Source organism: Hyaloscypha bicolor, assembly GCF_002865645.1.
Source record: "Hyaloscypha bicolor E unplaced genomic scaffold K444scaffold_92, whole genome shotgun sequence".
NCBI classification, from domain to species: Eukaryota; Fungi; Ascomycota; class Leotiomycetes; order Helotiales; family Hyaloscyphaceae; genus Hyaloscypha; species Hyaloscypha bicolor.
Window position 1 is genome coordinate 904,195 of NW_020194594.1, and position 18,362 is coordinate 922,556.

Here is an 18,362-nt window from a genome sequence, read left to right on the forward strand (position 1 = left end):
AAAGGGCGACTTGCTTTCAGCTGGTCAGCTGGTTTCAGCCACACCAATAGTGGTTGTATCTGTCCAATGAAGCTGTGAGGGGCGTTCGAAGGGTCAAGTGCAGGCGAGCCAAGGCCGATTAAGAATACCTCAGCTGCTGCGCCTCTGCGATAGGCCAATGCCGTCCCACTAGAGAATCTCGATTAAAACCATCTGGTTGTCGGATGTTAATCAAACTTGGAAAAAAAAACGTTTTCGTTCGGACGAGCACTGTTCGCGCCGGCTATTGCCCATACTGTAGGGGCACCCCACCTTCGCCTCACAAAACCCAACCTGGCACACCCTGTAAAGCAGCTGTGCTTACCTTTGCGAACAGAATCACATTTCGGGCAAATTAGGAATCGAGGTAAACAGCGATCTATACAGAAACTTCTGGACCACATTGCCGTGGATTATCACCCGGAAATAAATAATCCACCTGGAATTAAATTCTAAGAATGAAATTGTCTAATGCAATTTGATCCCAAAATGATTCGCTTAAAATAGGGGGTTCTCGTCATCCGTTATGCGCCTGAGCCGTATGAAAGAGCGCCCTTCTTATCCGATGTAAACCGGCATCTGGCTTTCACGCCATTCAGACTGAAGTATAGTTTGAGAAGTGATAAGATGATGACAATGATGCCAACAAAAGGCTCGAAAAATCATTGTGACCCAAGCACCCAGTATACTCTGCAACCTTCCCCGACAACTCTTGAAAATATCCCAGTAAACGTTCATCGAAGCAGAATGCCAGTCGCGGCCAATGGGAAACAACCAATGAGCAGGACGTTTCTTCTTGTCCTTGACTCTCCCATAGCTGAGGATGGCCATTCGTAGATGTTCGACGAGAAGAGTGTCATAGCAGAAACCAGGCCTTTGATCCTTTCGGTCGCTGCGGATAGATCCTAAGGGATCCTCATTGATTGAGATGAGGAAGACTTCCGCGGTATCAAGCGCGTTGTGGATTTCTTGTTGATACACTTCCGCAGCCTCATAAGCAGGGATTGGAAGGGTCATATGGTTAGGCGGCACAAATGCCCAGGTAGAGTCGTTGGCGTTCCATAACCCCTTGTGCATGGTCTCGAATTTTAAAACCCGAGCTTGAACCCAAAGGAGTTGTTGAGATGTGGCGCCTCTCTGTTCGGCAATAGGCCTGCAGTCGGTGGCAGAAGACATGAAGACCTTCTCGAGTCCTGAGGAGACCTGCAGAATAAGTATTCGGCATTGGAATGTTGCGGAGGTTAGAAACAACGCTGCTCATTTTCTCGGCCGTCAATGGGATCACGTCGTTAAAGCCTGGAAGCCATCCAGGCTTCTCTTTCCTCGCAGAATTGAGGTGCTCAGTGAGACTCAAATTCTCGGCTCCAGTATTGTCCAGGAAATCTAAGAAGCCTATGATTTCATCTAACGTCCCCATCGCTCGATCAAAGCAGCTTAGATTTTTGTTCCCCGGAACGATGCCGAAGATCAAAATCGGATAACCAGCAATAAGGAGGTAGGAGTTTAGTAATAGGTCACCTATACTGCGACGAGAGCGAACGATCTGACGAGTATCAGAAGGCACCAGACGTTCAGTTCCGGTTTATTCGATGCATAGACTTAGCGAGCGAACAACTCTTGAAGTAATCAATTGGCCTGGCCCATCGGCAAGTAGCGTTCCAGTAATGGGATTAAACTCCTTCCAGTTCATATCGAGATGAATGCTTTGTAGGTTCCTAGTCAGTGCTGAACTGGACAATTAAGGCAAAGAGACGTACGCAATGACGGAAATATCAGAGAGGGTGGTCATGCACGAGGGTCGAACAATCTCAGCCGGCTGTAGTTCTTCGTCAACATGCAAATCTAACGGATGTCTGTGACAGAGTCCATTACCATGAAGTCCCGTGAGCGCCGCAGAATGCGCATACACACAACAACCGGGGTTCCCGACAAGTGCCTCGTCTGTGCTCCTCCTTCTCGTTGCACTTTCTGAACAGCAATAACGTCAAATGCCTTTTTCATGTCACCTTGCGCTATTCGGAGCCTCTTTAAAAGTGCAACCCAGCACACCTTCTCTCCAGACCCTTCTGAAATTTCTCTTCGAGCTATCCAATCATTAGCTTCCATTTTATGAAGTACGTCCATACATTTTGGGTGCTTTTCACGGATATGTAAACTATAACGTCGTTGTCTAATTTACTCAAGTGGTCCGCCATGGCCCAAGGGAGGAAAATATTAAGGCAATAGAATAATAATAGCCTAGAAACTGCCTCCTTAAAATATGGTCAAGTAAAAGATAGGACGAAAGATGCGCTTTAGGACCGAATAATGGAAGGAAGGAAAATACCCTCTACTTGGATTTGTGCATTGGTCTTCTCTTCCGCTACTGTTGGGTTCTTTCTGGACAGATTCAAAGTGTCCCAATCCATTTGAAAAGCGTGTGTTTCCGTCATGGCATGGTTGATATCCGTGGAATTGACGAATTCAATGGAGAAGCTAGGAACATAGTAAAGTGTCTCATAGCGAAGCTCTCTCCATCTCATTCTTTTCCGAGGGCGGTCAAGGCTGTGAGATCTATCGTCATACTGTCTTATTTTCTTCCCGAAATGAAATGTTCAGGCAAGGGGTACATCTACTCGGGTGAAGTTGCCTTTTAAATACTGTTCCCATACTAAGGGAGCGCGAATTGACGGGAGCAATAGAAATCGGGCGAGCCTGCTGCCTGCTGGTAACTTTTGAGGCGATGCACAGCCCCTTATGACGTGGTGTTCCTTGCTCCGGCAGTTAGACGTTAATACGGGGTGCATGAATTAGTCATCTCGTGGGTGTTATTGCGAATGAATGGGTCCTCAATGAAGTTAATTACGGCCTAATAGTAATAAACTACAGCGAAGTGTATTATTGCAATATGCTTTTCAAAGTGAAGTGGGCATGGAGCAATTGTTAGCAGTTCGAGATAAAACGTTGCATTTTCTATTTGCGGTTGGATATATTCAGTCTAGTAGTTAATTTTCTCGTGCACCTCTTACAAGCTTCCGCTCGAGCGGAACAACCTCTAAACCTGAGTACCTTCGCTCACCTACTTCTTCTCTAGCCATTTAGCAAAGGGGAAGCTCAACCACATCTGACAAATTAAGCGACACCGATACCCTACATAACCTCATCACATACTTCAACATTCCACTCACGAGGAGAGAAAGTGTTCAGCCATCGGAATTCAGCATCGCCGCCCCAACCACTTTTCCTTCTGGAGTTTCTTGAACTTCTACGTTGACTCTAGGCATGATGTCAGAATCAAATGCCGACTCCTCCAGAGCACCACCCCAAAATCCACAATCGCAGCATCCCAAAGACAAAGAAGAAGGCATCTCCTGCTACAAGCCCGACGGCTTCCACCCCGTTCGCATCAGCGAGATCTTCAATAACAGTTACATCGTCATACGCAAGCTGGGCCGGGGCCGCTGCTCGTCCATTTGGCTCGTCCAAGACTTTTTCACCTCGTTCGTTTCTCCATCCTCATCCTCACCCTACAAACCATCTTAAGGCCATACATAGCGCTGAAAAGAAATACGCCATGAAAGTGCTCGGCGCCGAGTGCTGCGGTACCGGGTCTGACAACTTCGAGCTCGAGATCCTGCAAGCTCCAACATTGGGGAGGCAGAGATCGAAATCACCCTGGCTACGAACACGTATCCATTCTCCACGACTTATTCACATATAAAGGTCCAAATGGCGACCATATATGTCTAATTTTCGATCTATGTTAGTGTGGATGGAGAATTTTCTTTTATATTCCCGACCGGTTTTATTTCTTCTGATGCACTCAATATCAGCGATTCAGGAACATCTTGGCGAGAAAATACTGACACCTATTATACCTAGGGGTGAGGATTTGAGTACATTCAGAGACTGGTTTGATGAAAGGAAGATACCAACGCCGTTGGTGCAGAAGTTTATGAGGCAGCTGCTTCAAGCATTGGAGTACGCGCATGAGAGAGGCGTGATACACACTGGTATATATATTGTCCCTACAGTCCCTAAACCTTTAGCCATTGACATGTGCTCCATCCATCCATCCAAACAGCATCATGGTCCATGTCCCGACGAGATAGCACTTAGTAATCCCCGTCTGGATGCAGCTCCACCGGAAATCATATTCTCGGAATCTGAAGCTTGCAAACATCTTCCGAACTCAATCTCTCAGAGATATCTACGTCAAAGAAGGATACAACCTGATGAATCTCAACATCGCGCTCTCGGACTGGGGCGTCGCCTCGTTCATCAACAGGCGCCTCACCGAGGAAATCCAACCCCTGCTCCTCCGTACGCCTGGAGTGTTGCTCAGCGCGCCTTGGTAAGTCCCCATTTCCCTTACCCTCTTTTGTGTCGGTTTCAGGATCTATAGCAATATTGAGCAGCTTCTGAGATATTCAACTCCTGGAAGTACTTGAACGAAATACTGTGTAATGCTGACTCCGATTTCTTGGTAATTAGGGACGAGAAAGTCGATATCTGGAATTTAGGCGCATTGGTTCCGGAATTGGTTTTTGGACAGAATATGTTTTCTGCTGAGGATAAGAAAGGAGTTTATAGCGTAGGGAGACATCTGGAGGAGATGGCTGCTTTGTGCTGACCGTCTCCGAAAAAGTCTACTGGAGAAGGGAGATCAAGGAGTGGTGAGCGAGGTGTTTGATGAGGAAGGAAATGTCAAAGTTAAAGAACTGGACAAGGTGGTGCGTTTGGAGAAGAGGTTCGAAGGTATGGATGTGAAAGAGAGGAGGAAGTTTGTAGCGTTCGTCGGGGGGATGTTGGTGCTTGATCCGGCACGACGGCCGAGTGCTAAGGAACTGCTAGGTGACGAGTGGTTGAAGCATAACTATGATGAGAGCTTTATCGAGGAGGAGTTGTAGATACCGTTAAGCAGCGGCGAGGCGAAACGCAACTTGGGTTTAGAAAACGTATTCTAACTGCAAGCAACCCAGCAATTGTAGGCCTAGATTGCTTCCACCCATGTCTTTTCTCGACGTAGTCGTACAGCGAATACTCCATAAATATGTGCCTTCCATCCAGTCGTTTGTCTCGTTGAACCCCCTTTCCCCTATCCCAAATTCCAATGCCCAAAGTCCCCGAAAACGCCTATCCGTGCCATATATCTCACCGACCGCTTCCATTCCCTACCCTCTCCATCAACATCAAACACTCCCCAAACTCTCCTCCGCCCTCCTACTTCCCTCAGCCAACTCCTCCCCCTGACTCCCCAGCCGCCGCCCCGCATCCCCCACATCCCCCACCACTCTCTCCGCCAGCTTCACCAACTCCTCAATCTCCGCCTTCTGCCTCCTCAAAACCTCAATCAAGTTCGCATTCTGACTCTGCGTCGTCTGAAGCCTAGCATTCAGCTGGCTTTGCTGACTCCTGTGTATTGGGTTCAGATGCGCGTTAACGAGTGGTTTCGGCGGTAATGTATGCGGCCTATCATTCCACCTAGCATTAGCACTCCCACCTTCAATCTCTCCCTCCCTCCCCTCTCCCTTCCGCTCAAGATGACTTACGGAACTGGTTGTTCATCTCCATCCGTCCCCGATGTAGACCTCGCCTTCCTCTTCTTCGCATCAGAAATCAAATCCTCAAGCCGATTCAAATTCTCCACGACCCTCCGTTCCTCCATAATCGTGTCGAATTCCGCTAGAGCGAAAGAGCGGAGGCCGGCTGTCATGCCGGTGTGCATGGCTGCGAGTTGCGTGGGCGCATTTGTCGAGATGGACGGGAAGCAGGCGCCGAAGGAGGAGGGGGAGATGGCTTCTAGGGTTTTGTCCAGCGCGGCCTTGTACAGGGTGACGAAGGCTTCGGCGCGATAGCCCGGTGTGAGTGCTGTTGGCGCAGAAGCGGGTGGGCTTGGAGACCTTTCAGTTTCTGGGGGTGTCGCGGACGGCATTGTGAAGTATGTTGATGGTGACGGCAGTTGTGCGAGAATTGGGCGTTGTGTGGTGGAATTGTGACGAGGTGGTATTGAATTGAGGTTTTGTTTACACGCGACGCGATTGTTTTGGCGAGGCTGAGAATTTTGTGTGGTTCTTCGCAGTACATTTCGGCTTTGCACTGCAATCTTATTAACGTGCATCCCTGCGTGCCGAGAAACCCTGCGTGCCTAGAAAAATGAGGGGTACTTTGACTTGGAAAATTTCAAACTTTGCGCATACTTTAATATTTACTATATTTCTGCATATGTTGTATTTTGTGGCCATTTGGGAGTACTCTAAGCCCCTTTTATTAGAATTTTATATTTATATCGCCGTCCTTGCGTCTGATTTGCAGACGGTCTCTATTTATAACGGAACGAAGTTTCTTTACAATAGTTCTACCATTAAGCTTTTATTACTTCTAATACTTATAAATGGTTATATCTAAGCTTTAAATCCTTATAGCTATATATAAGAATCGTTTATTAGTCTTTGCGGCTGCTATGGCACATAATTTATGCAGAATTGCCACGTGGATCGGTACTTCGGCTAAAATTACTAACGGTTTGTAGTGAGTACAGGAAAGCCCTGTCGGTAAAACTTTTACGTCTACGATAATTTTTACTTATATAATTACTTACAAAGCTTGTAGCCATTTAAAACTGTGGCTGACACGAAGTGGAATAGTATACGTGGGATATAGAACTCTGCAGCAATTGTGTTACAGTGACGCAACGTGTTATCCTGTCCACCAGTCCAACGCAAGAAGCTCAAGTACCATAACCTTATCTCGGCTTTTAAATTTATAGCATTGTTTGTTCTGGGGTTTCAAGCTCAACTACAGTGTTAAAAAGTTACTATTAGTATTGTAGCCGCCCTAGCGCCACAGGTTATGCACCGTCGCCAACTCCATCCATACTTTCTATTGGGTTGATTAAGGATCCCTATCTGTCGTTGTAGTATTCCATCCTATACTTACAACAACCAAGCTTTAATTTGTTTAGAGATTAAGGCAATTGAAAGGTTAAAGGCGGATTTTAAATACAGTTAGCTGCGTTTTATTTTTAATTATTTAGGTTTACTACTCTAATGTTGCGTAGATTTTTAGTTAGAACAGTGCTAGAGAGTTTAAACGTTAGAAGGGACTGAACAGGAGATAATAGAAGAAACGAGACGTTAGCTATTTGGGCACAAGCCGGTTTCCACCAAGCGCGCTGAGAGTTAAGGTGTCATTACTTTAGAATTAGGCCAAAAATTGTTAATTTGAAGGTTATGAGACCTCCTGAAAAGGAAAGCTTGGGCGTTCAAAAGGTAAATATTGGCGCTCGCGTGAATGGGAGCGCCAATATTCGTCTCCTAAATGCTTAGTAATTGGAGAGGGATAGAGAGGCAAAATTCTCTTTGCAACAAATGGCAAGTGTTAGCTATATTGTGTAACAGAACGCATTGTTGAAATTCAATGATTTAACAATACAAAGCTAATCTGTATGCAGGCTTTGGCGTGAGGAGCCTCGACGGTCATGGGCACGACGAGCAGTGCGACCGGCGAACACGGCCAGGACTGTCATAGCCATAGCAAAGCAAAGTTACTTTGTGCCATTTTCGAAGGCAGATCTTCAGCCGGCAAAGATCAGTCGATAATGCTATCGCAAATGGTTGTTTGCGCTGTAAAGCTTTATATTCACGCCCCCGGCGACTTTATCTACCAATTTCCAATCACAGGGCAGTCGTCCTTTCGGCAAGGCTGATCCATCAATTGAGTCGAACTTTTGCAGGAGCCTGACTGTGACATAGGCAATCTCAGCAAGGGCGAATTGTTGTCCGATACATATTCGAGGGCCAGCGTTGAATGGGAGGTAGTTGAATCCAAATTTGCGCCCCTCCCATCGTTCTGGATTGAAGCGGTCAGCATCAGGGCCCCAAAGTTCTGGGTCTGAGTGCATTGTCCAAAGCTATACGGAAGAGATGTCAGTACTAAGGAGAAGCCAGAGGCACAATAGTAATAACAAGACGCAAAGACGTACCTCCCAAGCAATAAGGTGACCTTTAGGTATAAATACTGGTGAAGTCCCATCGGAGCCACCACCTACGGGCAGTGTTGTGTCTCTAATGGCCTCACGGAAGTTGACCGGAACCGAAGGGTAGACTCGAAGAACTTCGTTCAAGCACCATTGAAGGTATGAACAGTTCTTGAGCCCGCTGAGCGTGATCTGCTTTGGTCGATCGAAGGATCCAAAGTCATCTATGATGATGTTGCGAAGCTTCTTGAAAATATGAGGATATTGTGCCAATGAGGCCAAAAGGAAGCCAAGAGTTCCCGAGATGGTGTCGCTGCCTGCCAGAAGGATGTTCAATAGCTGGGAGCGGAGCTCCTGCGGATCCTTCACGCCAGCGACAATAGCATCCAGAACGACGTCCTTTCCCGTCCCTGGCTTTTTATCCCAGCCACCATCCCTCAAATGGCGCTGGACATACGTATCGACGAAGTTATGAACAGCTTTACACTGTTCCTTGAATTTGCGATCGTGCGTTAGCCAGAACAGGTCGCCGTATATCAAAGATTTCGCCGTTGTCTTCTCTGCTCCGAAGAAGGCCTCTACGAACTGCATCATCTCCTTCTTAGAGAACAAAGTACTCGTATCTGTACTATCATCTTTCTGGCTGTATACGCTTTCGCCAAAGAGAAACTCTGTAGCAGTATCCATTGTAAAACGCTCCAATAACGGTTGCATATCGAAAGTCGAGGTCCAGTTACCAGGCTCCACGGCACCTGGGAGGGCATCAAAGAGATCTTTGACATGTGTTTCGAAGAGCCCCAGGTCAGCTATTTGTTCACGCATGAATTGCGGTCTTAGAAGAGCTCGAGAGTGTTCCCATTTAGGTCCGTTCGCTGAGAACTGTTGGAATTAGCTCTGCGTATGTTTTAAGTCGCAAAACGTACAATACCGAGACCCAGAAGCGCCTCGAACGCTCCCACTCTGGCCGCTGGCTGCTGAAAATCTTGAAACTGGGTCGCTAGCACAGCCTGCAGATTCTTCGGGTCGAAGGTGTAGAACCACGTCTCTCCCGGTGGATATTTTATTCGAAATGTTTTGCAGTCTCGTCCTATCTTTGCGCTCATTTCTTTCTTGCGATCTGAGAAGGCATAAGATAAGCGGTTTGTCTTCATTCCATTCATCTTAATCTTGAAATTCTGCACGCCAAATACATCCCAAGGCCGAAAGAGTGGCGCTGGTTGGCAACCGAAAGATTTTGCCTTCGCTGCCTGTCTTACGTGTGTAACTACACAGTAGATTGTGAAAATTGCTGCCACAGCCGGCGGCAAGAATAGTAGGAAGCCCATGTTGGAGAATGACTGAGATAACGGTCGATGTTCTAGGCTGGGCAACTTGCATATATAATGTCGATTCTGATACGCTAGACCAGCAGTTAACTTTAGCCGTTAAGGTCGTGCTTATCTCAGCTGATGCTGCCTAAGGCGAGGGTTACGTTTGGTTCGCAGGATTCGCCCTCAAATGGGGCAAAACCGAGCGTATCGTTTAGGGCCTATAGGGCTTTACGGATTAATAAGCGAATTTGGATATCGCACTTGCTATCTACCGCCAAAAATTGTCTTATTTTGCTACAATTAATATGAAAATTCATAATTTCTAATATCTGAGGTCTATTAAAAGTATAATCATTTATATATTAATTTCCTAATTTTCAATACTAATTCTAATAATATTATGGGAGATAGTATTATTGGTATGGCTGTTAATACCGGTAATATATATTTGCGCTAATGTAAGGCACGTAATAGCAGGGTGATGCACAAGTAGTCAAGGTAAGTAAGCTGCAGAGTGACGCTTGCAAGTGTAACTAATTCCAAGAATTGATTCCAATAAAAGACTAATTAATGCCCCTTTCCAAAGCTAGGAGCATCTTCCTATATGTTCCCTAGTGCTTAGCCAAGCCTGCGAAGCACTTTACTTAACTAGGAAACATGATCCCATGCAATCCATATGATTCCGATTACCCGTATAATTCCGATTACAAGCTTTACCTAAAATAGGAAACTAGATCTACGACATCTAATACCTGTCTATACGTTATTACGTATTGTGGTACGGCAGGCCGTACTCGTCGAAAATCGCATTGTTTTGGCGGTTTTGAGGTTTAGGTCACATGGTAAAGGCCGCGGCCTTTTATATATAACTTACGGAAATCATATAAGAAAGCTGGTTTTTCTATAGACTTAGAGAATAATCCTTTATAAGTATTTAATTAATTAAGCTTTTATATACTATATACTATTTATACTTTACTATTTACGCTTTTGATTTATTATTTTGCTATTAAGTTATATTTTATACTCTGGTATACTTTATATGGGTTTTTGTCTTATTATAGTTTCTCTCTTATATATTTTATAGTAAGTAATATAAGAAAGATAGAAACTTTATAGTTAAGGTAATATTCTTATAAAATTTTAAGGGATATTTATAAGGCAGATTATTAGCTTAGTAAGTTAGGAGAGAAAAGGGCTATTATAATACCTTAAGCCTAAGGCTAAAATATTAAGAATATATAAGTATTAATCTTAGTATCTTATATTAATTTCTAATATATCTAATAACTTGAATATGGGTTAGTTATAAGATATAGTTACTAATATAATATATAGAAATAGTAAAAATAGAGGCTAATTATAGAAGAAAAAGAAGTAAAGAAAATAAAATAAGAAATATTATACTAAGATAATATAAGTCAGATCTTAGTTAGAATTAGACTTTAGTACTCGGAAATAAAGTTATATTATTAATTTATATATTATTTTTAGTTATAATAAAAGCCGGAATTAAAGTAGTTTTAATCTTAGTAATAAAGCTTATTTCTAAGTCCGAAAAAGATATCTAAAAGAGAAAATACTCTTAAATTTAAATAAAATAATAAACTAGAATTAGAAATAAGAATTAAAAAGAAATTAGAAATAAGAAATTATATAAATAAACTAGAGAAGCTTCTAGAAAAAGAAATAGATACTAAGTAAAGAAAGAAAAGAGAATTTAGAAAAGTTAGAAAAATTAGCGAAATTATATTTATTATTTTTATTACTTTTAATAATATTAATAAATATATCTAGTTTAGTGAAATTAAGGGAAAATATTATAGGTATTAAGCTAATAAAATAGAAAAGAAAATATAAATAATAGAAATAAGACTAAAAAAGCTATTACTTTATTATTACTAATACTAAAACTCAAACCTCGATTATATTTATTATTATTAACTAGTTTTTCTCTAATTCCGGTTCCTAAATTAAAAGATATACTTAAATAGGAAATTAGTTCTTTAGGAATATTATTAATAGAAGTTTCAGGTATAAAAACTCTATAATTAGCTATAGAAGAAATTATTAAGATTAATATAGCTAAGAATAAATATATACTAATACCAGATTTAAATCTATTATTTATAGAAGCTTCTAAAGTATTATAGTTTTAGGAAAATAATATTTCTATATTCTTGAAATAATATATAAATATATATAAAAACTATTATATTTCTAATAATACTAAAAAAAAAGAATTATCTATTATATTTCTCTTATTTATAAGAATTAAATTAAGGCTATATCAGAGTACTATACTAATAATCCAGGAAATTACTAGGAAACTAAGTTCTTTAAGGCCTTATTAAAGAAATTCCGAGAATATAATTAGGAAATACTTAAAATTAGCTATAATTTTTTTAATTAGATTATTATATAAGCCTAGAATAAAGAAATCTCGTTTAAGTCTTATATTAATATATTTAATAAAGTATTAAAGAAATTACTAAAAAGGAAAGAAATAGATAAAATTACTTAGTACTAAGAATTTATAAGGGAATTATTTATTCTAGTAAGAAATTATATTCTTAAGAATATAAACTTTAAGTCTATAGATATTTTTACTTATAAATATAATAAGATATATAAGAAAATAGTAATATTTTATTAGTATAAAAAAAAAATATTATTTTAATATTACTAATAACCCAGATATATTTAGACTTAGATAAAAATACTTAAATATAATAGTCTATAATATAATTCCTAAACTAGAAAATAATTATTTCTTACTAGTTTCTCTTATTATATTTCTTAAAGCTATTATAAATATAAGTAAGAAAAGAACCTAGTTTATAACTAATTATATAAAATCTACTAAAAGTAATAAACCTAAAAGAAATAATATTAACTAGCTAGTAAAAAGTCTAGAAAAACTATTTATTATTACTATAACTTAAAAAGACTTATAAAAATAACTTAATATAGCTATTATTATAATTCGGGAATATATCTATAGCCTACTTATATAGCCTAGCTAATTATAGTAAATATAATAGTATTAATAGCCTAGTAAATATAATTCGAGTTTTTAGGAAAGATATACTAGAAGTTATAATAGAGGTTATAAAGAATACTATAATAGCTATAATAATTAAGCTAGAATAAGTAAAGAATCTAAATAATTATATTCTAGAGAAAGTTAGTCTCAAATATAATTAGAAAATATTACTTAAGTTAATATAGCTTATAATATAGACCTAAAACCGAGAAAATAAATTTATTATAGATATTATAATAAAAATAAGAATAATAATATTAATCTAGAATATATTTATATTTCTTAGTTCTATTATTTACTAATAAAAAAACTTATAAACTATAAATATACTTATTAATTTAATAGAAAATAGTATAAAGAGCTATTTAAGCCTAAATAAGAAAGTATTTTCTTTTTTCTTACTAATAAATACTAGTAGTTTAACTAAATTATTTCCTAAGTTTAAAAAGAAGAATTTAATTATAACTTAAATACTTAACCTAAAAATATCTAGAGATTAATAAGAGATATCTAGTTTATTAGGTAAGAAAAAGAAAAAGGAACTAGCTAACCAGAATCTATATATAGAAATAAGTAAGTTATATTTAGGAAATCTAAATAGCCGCCTTATTTTAGAGGAAATTATATTAGAATTACTAATACTTTAGGTTCTAGAATTAATAAATAATATTAAGATTTAGCTATAAATAGTATTTCTATTAATATTATAATAGGTTTCTTATTAAGAAGAAAAAGAAAAGAGGTAAAAATAGCTAAAAAGATTTTCCGAAAATAAGCTAGAATAGAAAAAAAGCTATTTTATATAAGAGGCTAGAAAAATATTATTTTAAGAAATAATAAATAAGGAAATAGCCTAGCTAAGAATATAAATATTAATACTTCCGGGAATAAATAAAATAAATTAGGAACTTAATATATTCTTAATTATAATAAGTATAGAATTCCTAAAATTAATAATATTTTAATAAAATTACTAAAGAAAGTAATTATTTTATTTCTGAAAACTTAGAAAAAACGAAAATACTTATTAATACCTTAAAAATACTAGATCTAGCTATTATATTTTAGAACTAATAGATTAAGAATAATACTTTCTATTTTACTATTTTATAAATAGGAAATACTATTATATTAAATATAGTTAGATATACTAGGAGATTTATAAAACTAGTAGCTATAGCTTATATAATAAATAGAATATTTAAAGAATTAAAAATACTAATTTAAGTATCTAATACTAATAGAATTATTTAATTTAAAAATAATAGTATTAATATTTAAATATTACTAGCTTATAAATATATTATATAAACTCTATATTTCTAATTTATATTTCGAGAATCTTAAGGAAATATTAAATATAAAAAAATAATTAATACTAGAACTAAAATTAATATTTTTCCCAAAAAGATTTCTAGAAATATTAATAAAGTAATATATAATATTATAAATTATTAAATATTTATTATTACTAGAATAAAATTTGGATTTATAAAAATAGTAAAGCTTAGAGCTAAAATTATAAATAAAATAAAATATAAAAATATATTCTTTCTAGTTAAAAAAGCTTTAAAGATCCTACTTAATTAATTATTCTTAGTAAAGATAAAAATAAATATTATATATAGAAATAATAATTTATAAAATAAAAGATTTACTAATCTTAAAAATAACTAAAATACCTATATTATTATAATTATTTTACTTTTAAAAAATACTAGAAAGTAAAAAAAAGTAATAGTTTAAGAATACTAAGCTTTTAGAATTAAAGAATTAAGTAATATAAAGTAAGAAACTAAAAGTAAAAAGAAAAAATAAAGCCTAATATTATAACTAGTAATAATATTAGGAAAAACGAAAAGATACCGGAATTTCCTATAAAATTTTTTATTTTGGGTTTAGAAATTTAGGAAATTAATAATATTTTTAGAGAAACTAAAATAAAAAAGGCTCTAATTAGAGTATTATTAAGAGTAGTTCCGGAATTAATAAAAAAAGAAATAAAAAGAATATTAAGTAAAGATATTTCTAAAGAAAAAATAAAGTAATATTTCCTAATAATAATAAAGTAATATTTCCGAAGCTAAAAAATATTAAACTTAAGACTAGAAAGAATTCTAGAATATATAAAAGCTTAAAAAAGATATATTAAAATACTAGATAAAAAGATATTTTTTATATCTAATTAAAAAAAAGCTAAGTAAAAAAGTTATAAATTCCGGAGATTAGATAAAAAAAATACTAAAGAAAATAATTATAGCTCTTAAAAAAAAAAAAATAATTATAGTCTATTTCTAGTTACAGGAATATATAAAATAAAGAATAAGAAAATTTAACTAGTAAATACTAATAATAGAACTAGAGAAGGCCCTAGTAAATATTCGAACTAGTTTAAGAAATCTAAAGCTAGAAAATACTTATAAAAATATACTAGGAAATATAAAAATTACCTTTTACTAAAAATATTAGTTATTTTAAGAAATTTATAACTTATTTTGGAATATCTTAAGTAATTAGATATTAGTAACTAGTTTTAGAAAAAGAAACTAGTTATATTTTAAGAATTAAGAATTAATTAAGAAAATATAATTATATTTAATTAGAAAGAAATAGGAAAAGTTTATAAAAATATTAGTTTATTTATTTTAATTAAGACTATTAAATATAAAGTCTAATAAAAAAAGAATTTCTTATATCCTAAAGCTCTAGTATTAGTAATAATAAAAATATTATTAGAATACCTAAATTATAAAGTTCTTAAGAAATATAATAAATCTTACTAAAATTTATAATTCTTAGTTATAAAGAAGATTACTAGAACTTATAAACTAATTAATACTATTATAAAAATAAATTTAGTAATCTTATAAGATACTAATCCATTTCTATTTATTAATAAGATCTCAAAGAAATTTACTAAATATATTTATATTTCTTTAATTAATTTCTTTTCTAAATATAATTAACTTATACTAGATACTTATAATAGAGATTTAACTATATTTATAATATTTTTAGGGCTATTAAAAATAATTATACTATCTTAGGAAGCTACTAATTCCATTATATAATTTATATAGGTTATTATAACTATTCTAGAGAATTTATTTCCTAAAATTACTATATTATTTATTAATAATATTAGAATTAAGGAACCTTATATAAATTATAATAAATAGCTTATTTTACCTGAAATTTAGTATTTTATATTTAAATATCTTTAAAACCTGGATATAACCCTAAATAAAATTAAATAAGCTAAAGCTAATATAAAAGAAAAATTATAGTTTTATTATAATAGAATAATTATTATTAGCTTTATTTATAAAGTACTTAGAAAAAGCTTTTTAAATTTAGGAATTACTAAGATCTTAAAATAGAAATATTATAATAATATAACTAAAAGTGAGGCATTTATTAGAATTATTATTTATTATTATATTTAGATTAAAGGCTTTATAATTATTATTAAACTCATTTATTACTTAATAAAGAAAGATATAATATAGAACTAGAATAATAAATAAAAGCAAGCTATATAAATTCTTTAAGAAAAGCTTATTATAGCTCTAATATTCTATAAATTATATTATAATTTATTAGAAAATTAGGAAATAATTATATTAGTAATAAATACTAGCTTGGATAAATAAGGTAAAACTCTTAGTTAATATAATAATAAAAAATAAAAAAATAAAGTTATATAATATAAGTCTAAAATCTAAAATAATACTAAATAAAGATATAATATTACTAAAAGAAAATACCAAGAACTAGTAAAGTATTTATAGAAAGTATAATTCTAGCTATATAGAGTTTATTTTATTCTTAAACTAGATACTAATATATTTATTATATAGCTAAGTAAAATAGCTATAGATTTTCCTAGAACTCTAGTTACTTACTAGCTAATATAAATTTAGTTATTTAATTTTAAAATTAAGTATATTAAGGGAACTAAATATATTATTACTAATAAATTATTAAGATATTTATAATAAGAAAATAATACTAAAAATAATAAGAATATTAATAAATAATTAGTAATAGAGCTTAATATTATTAGAATAGTACCTATTAAATAGAAAATTTAAATAAAGAAAATAATTCCGGTTTAGTTATATAATATTATTTTAAAGAATCTAATTCCTAAGATCTTTACTAGATATTTAAATAATAGTATCTAGTTACTAGAGATTAATAATTAAAGCCTTATTATATCTAGAAATAAATTAGTAATATTAAAAAATAATAAAATCCGGAAGTTATATAGTAAAAACTATAGCCTTTTATATATAACTACTAGTAAAATAGTAAATAATAATACTAATTTATATACTTTATTTAATAACCTAATTATTTTATTAGATTTTTTAAATAATAGCTATTTTAAATAATACTAGAATATTATATAATACCTTATAATATTTTTTAGACTAGAAGAAATATCTAGAGCCAAGTTTTAAAAGTTAAATAGAAAAGCTTTAAATTATAATATAAGAGATTAATTACTATAGAGAATTATATTTAAAATATACTTACCTTAATTTATTATTAATAATTAAAAATAAAGGGAAATTATTATTAAAGAACTATATAATAAGATTAGATATATTAGAAGAAAAAATATCTTTTATTTAGTAGCTAGTTATTATTACTAGGAAAGTTATTATAACTATATATAAAAGTATATTAATACTTATAAGATCTATTAATATAAGAATAAAAGAAGATAAAAAGAAGTTCTATATTTAATAAAAGCTATATTTCTTTTTTATTACTTTAGAATTAATATAATTAAATTACTAGATTATAAAAAATATAACTTATTAGTTATTACTAGAAATAACTTCTTAGAATAAATTAAAGCTAGATCTTTAAAGAACCTAACTAGTAAGAAAGTTACTAAGTTTATTTAGAAAGAAATTATTTATAGATATAGTTTATTTAGATAACTTAAGATAAATAATAGATCGGAATTTAAAAAAATAGTAATTTAGGAATTTAATAAGCTAGAAATTAATAGAATTATTATTTTGGCCTATAATTTTAAAAGAAATAATATAATTAAAAGAAAATATTAACTAATTATTTAAGTATTTATAATACTTATAATAAATAAAATGAAGCCTTAGGTAGATTTACTATTATATATTTTATTTACTAATTAAGTTATTATATATAGACTAACTAGATTTATTTTCTTTTATATAATTTATAATAAGAAAATAATATTATTTATAGAAATATACTTTCTAATCTAGAGAATACTTAAATAAAATAAAGTCTATAATAAAGAAATATTTCTAGAAATATATATAAAATAAATATAAATAAGAAATAAAAATATTAAAATAGCTAGAATAAAGAAAAATAAAAAATATTAAGAAAAAAAGAAGTAATTTAATACTATTTACTAGATTTATTTAAAGCCTATTTCTAAAAAAAATCTAGTTCTTATATATAATATTAAATTAATAAATTAAGATAAATTAAGAAATATAAAGCTATTATATTATTAGCTTAGCTTATATAAAATAAGATATATAAATTAACTAAAAGAATATTATATACTAGAAGAATTTAATAATATTATATTTTAAAAAATATATATTAGAAATTAACTTAAATAATTAATTAAAAGAAATAAATTCTGGTATTTCCCTAAAAATAAAATTAATAATAAATATATATCTATAAATAAATATTTTAAAATAGATATAAAACTAAAAAGAAAAATAATTATAAAATATTATAAGTAAAATAATATTTAGAAAATCAAGAAAGCTATTAGTATTATTATATATATTTTAGAATTACTAGAATTAGAAAAAGTAAAATATATTTTCTTTATAAAAAATTAGAAGAAAATATCTAATAATAAGAGCTTTTCTTAACCTGAAATAAAACTTATTATTTTTAATTCTTTATATATTTTTAATTTTTTTCTTTTAATTAATATTTATAATCTTTAGAAAATATTATTATTAGACTATTATTCTAGAAATTAGATAAGCTTTATTATTACTTA

The 18,362-nt window shown here is 32.8% G+C and overlaps 5 protein-coding genes across 5 annotated transcripts; 1 reads left to right on the forward strand and 4 right to left on the reverse strand.

Annotated features, from left to right (window-relative positions):
- Positions 1–576: 576 nt before the first annotated feature.
- K444DRAFT_631115 (uncharacterized protein) lies at positions 577–1,194 on the reverse strand (the record flags this gene model as incomplete). The annotated part of the gene is made up of 1 exon (XM_024883309.1): positions 577–1,194. One exon carries the CDS (start codon positions 1,192–1,194, stop codon positions 577–579), a length of 618 nt encoding a protein of 205 aa, XP_024735434.1.
- Positions 1,195–1,397: 203 nt separating this feature from the next.
- Positions 1,398–2,227, reverse strand: K444DRAFT_434390 (uncharacterized protein). The gene is made up of 3 exons (XM_024872796.1): positions 1,891–2,227; positions 1,776–1,834; positions 1,398–1,721 (listed from the first exon to the last, which is right to left on the reverse strand). Exons 1-3 carry the CDS (start codon positions 2,140–2,142, stop codon positions 1,601–1,603), a joined length of 432 nt encoding a protein of 143 aa, XP_024735435.1. The 5' UTR covers positions 2,143–2,227; the 3' UTR covers positions 1,398–1,600.
- A 376-nt stretch (positions 2,228–2,603) lies between these two features.
- Positions 2,604–4,907, forward strand: K444DRAFT_644036 (kinase-like protein; the record flags this gene model as incomplete). The annotated part of the gene is made up of 8 exons (XM_024884914.1): positions 2,604–2,623; positions 3,312–3,497; positions 3,553–3,606; positions 3,659–3,759; positions 3,906–4,010; positions 4,204–4,351; positions 4,492–4,591; positions 4,659–4,907. The coding sequence occupies 8 exons, from the start codon at positions 2,604–2,606 to the stop codon at positions 4,905–4,907; spliced, it is 963 nt and encodes a 320-aa protein (XP_024735436.1).
- A 282-nt stretch (positions 4,908–5,189) lies between these two features.
- On the reverse strand, positions 5,190–5,932 carry K444DRAFT_591855 (Nnf1-domain-containing protein; the record flags this gene model as incomplete). Its single annotated transcript, XM_024878211.1, has 2 exons — positions 5,190–5,469; positions 5,550–5,932. The coding sequence occupies 2 exons, from the start codon at positions 5,930–5,932 to the stop codon at positions 5,190–5,192; spliced, it is 663 nt and encodes a 220-aa protein (XP_024735437.1).
- Positions 5,933–7,340: 1,408 nt separating this feature from the next.
- K444DRAFT_591858 (cytochrome P450) lies at positions 7,341–9,336 on the reverse strand. Its single transcript, XM_024878212.1, has 3 exons — positions 8,899–9,336; positions 7,982–8,854; positions 7,341–7,909 (listed from the first exon to the last, which is right to left on the reverse strand). Exons 1-3 carry the CDS (start codon positions 9,298–9,300, stop codon positions 7,601–7,603), a joined length of 1,584 nt encoding a protein of 527 aa, XP_024735438.1. The 5' UTR covers positions 9,301–9,336; the 3' UTR covers positions 7,341–7,600.
- Positions 9,337–18,362: the final 9,026 nt, after the last annotated feature.

What these genes read in the sequence shown, in the direction of transcription:
- K444DRAFT_591858 (XM_024878212.1), bottom strand. Translation starts at nt 9,300, where the DNA reads ATGGGCTTCCTACTATTCTTGCCGCCGGCTGTGGCAGCAATTTTCACA. An exon ending in CGCTTCTGGGTCTCGGTATT is followed by an intron (nt 8,855 to 8,898) that starts GTACGTTTTGCG and finishes TAATTCCAACAG; the next exon opens with TTCTCAGCGAACGGACCTAA. An exon ending in GTCACCTTATTGCTTGGGAG is followed by an intron (nt 7,910 to 7,981) that starts GTACGTCTTTGC and finishes TCTTCCGTATAG; the next exon opens with CTTTGGACAATGCACTCAGA.
- K444DRAFT_434390 (XM_024872796.1), bottom strand. Translation starts at nt 2,142, where the DNA reads ATGGACGTACTTCATAAAATGGAAGCTAATGATTGGATAGCTCGAAGA. An exon ending in GGCGCTCACGGGACTTCATG is followed by an intron (nt 1,835 to 1,890) that starts GTAATGGACTCT and finishes GAAGAACTACAG; the next exon opens with CCGGCTGAGATTGTTCGACC. An exon ending in TCTGATATTTCCGTCATTGC is followed by an intron (nt 1,722 to 1,775) that starts GTACGTCTCTTT and finishes GAACCTACAAAG; the next exon opens with CATTCATCTCGATATGAACT.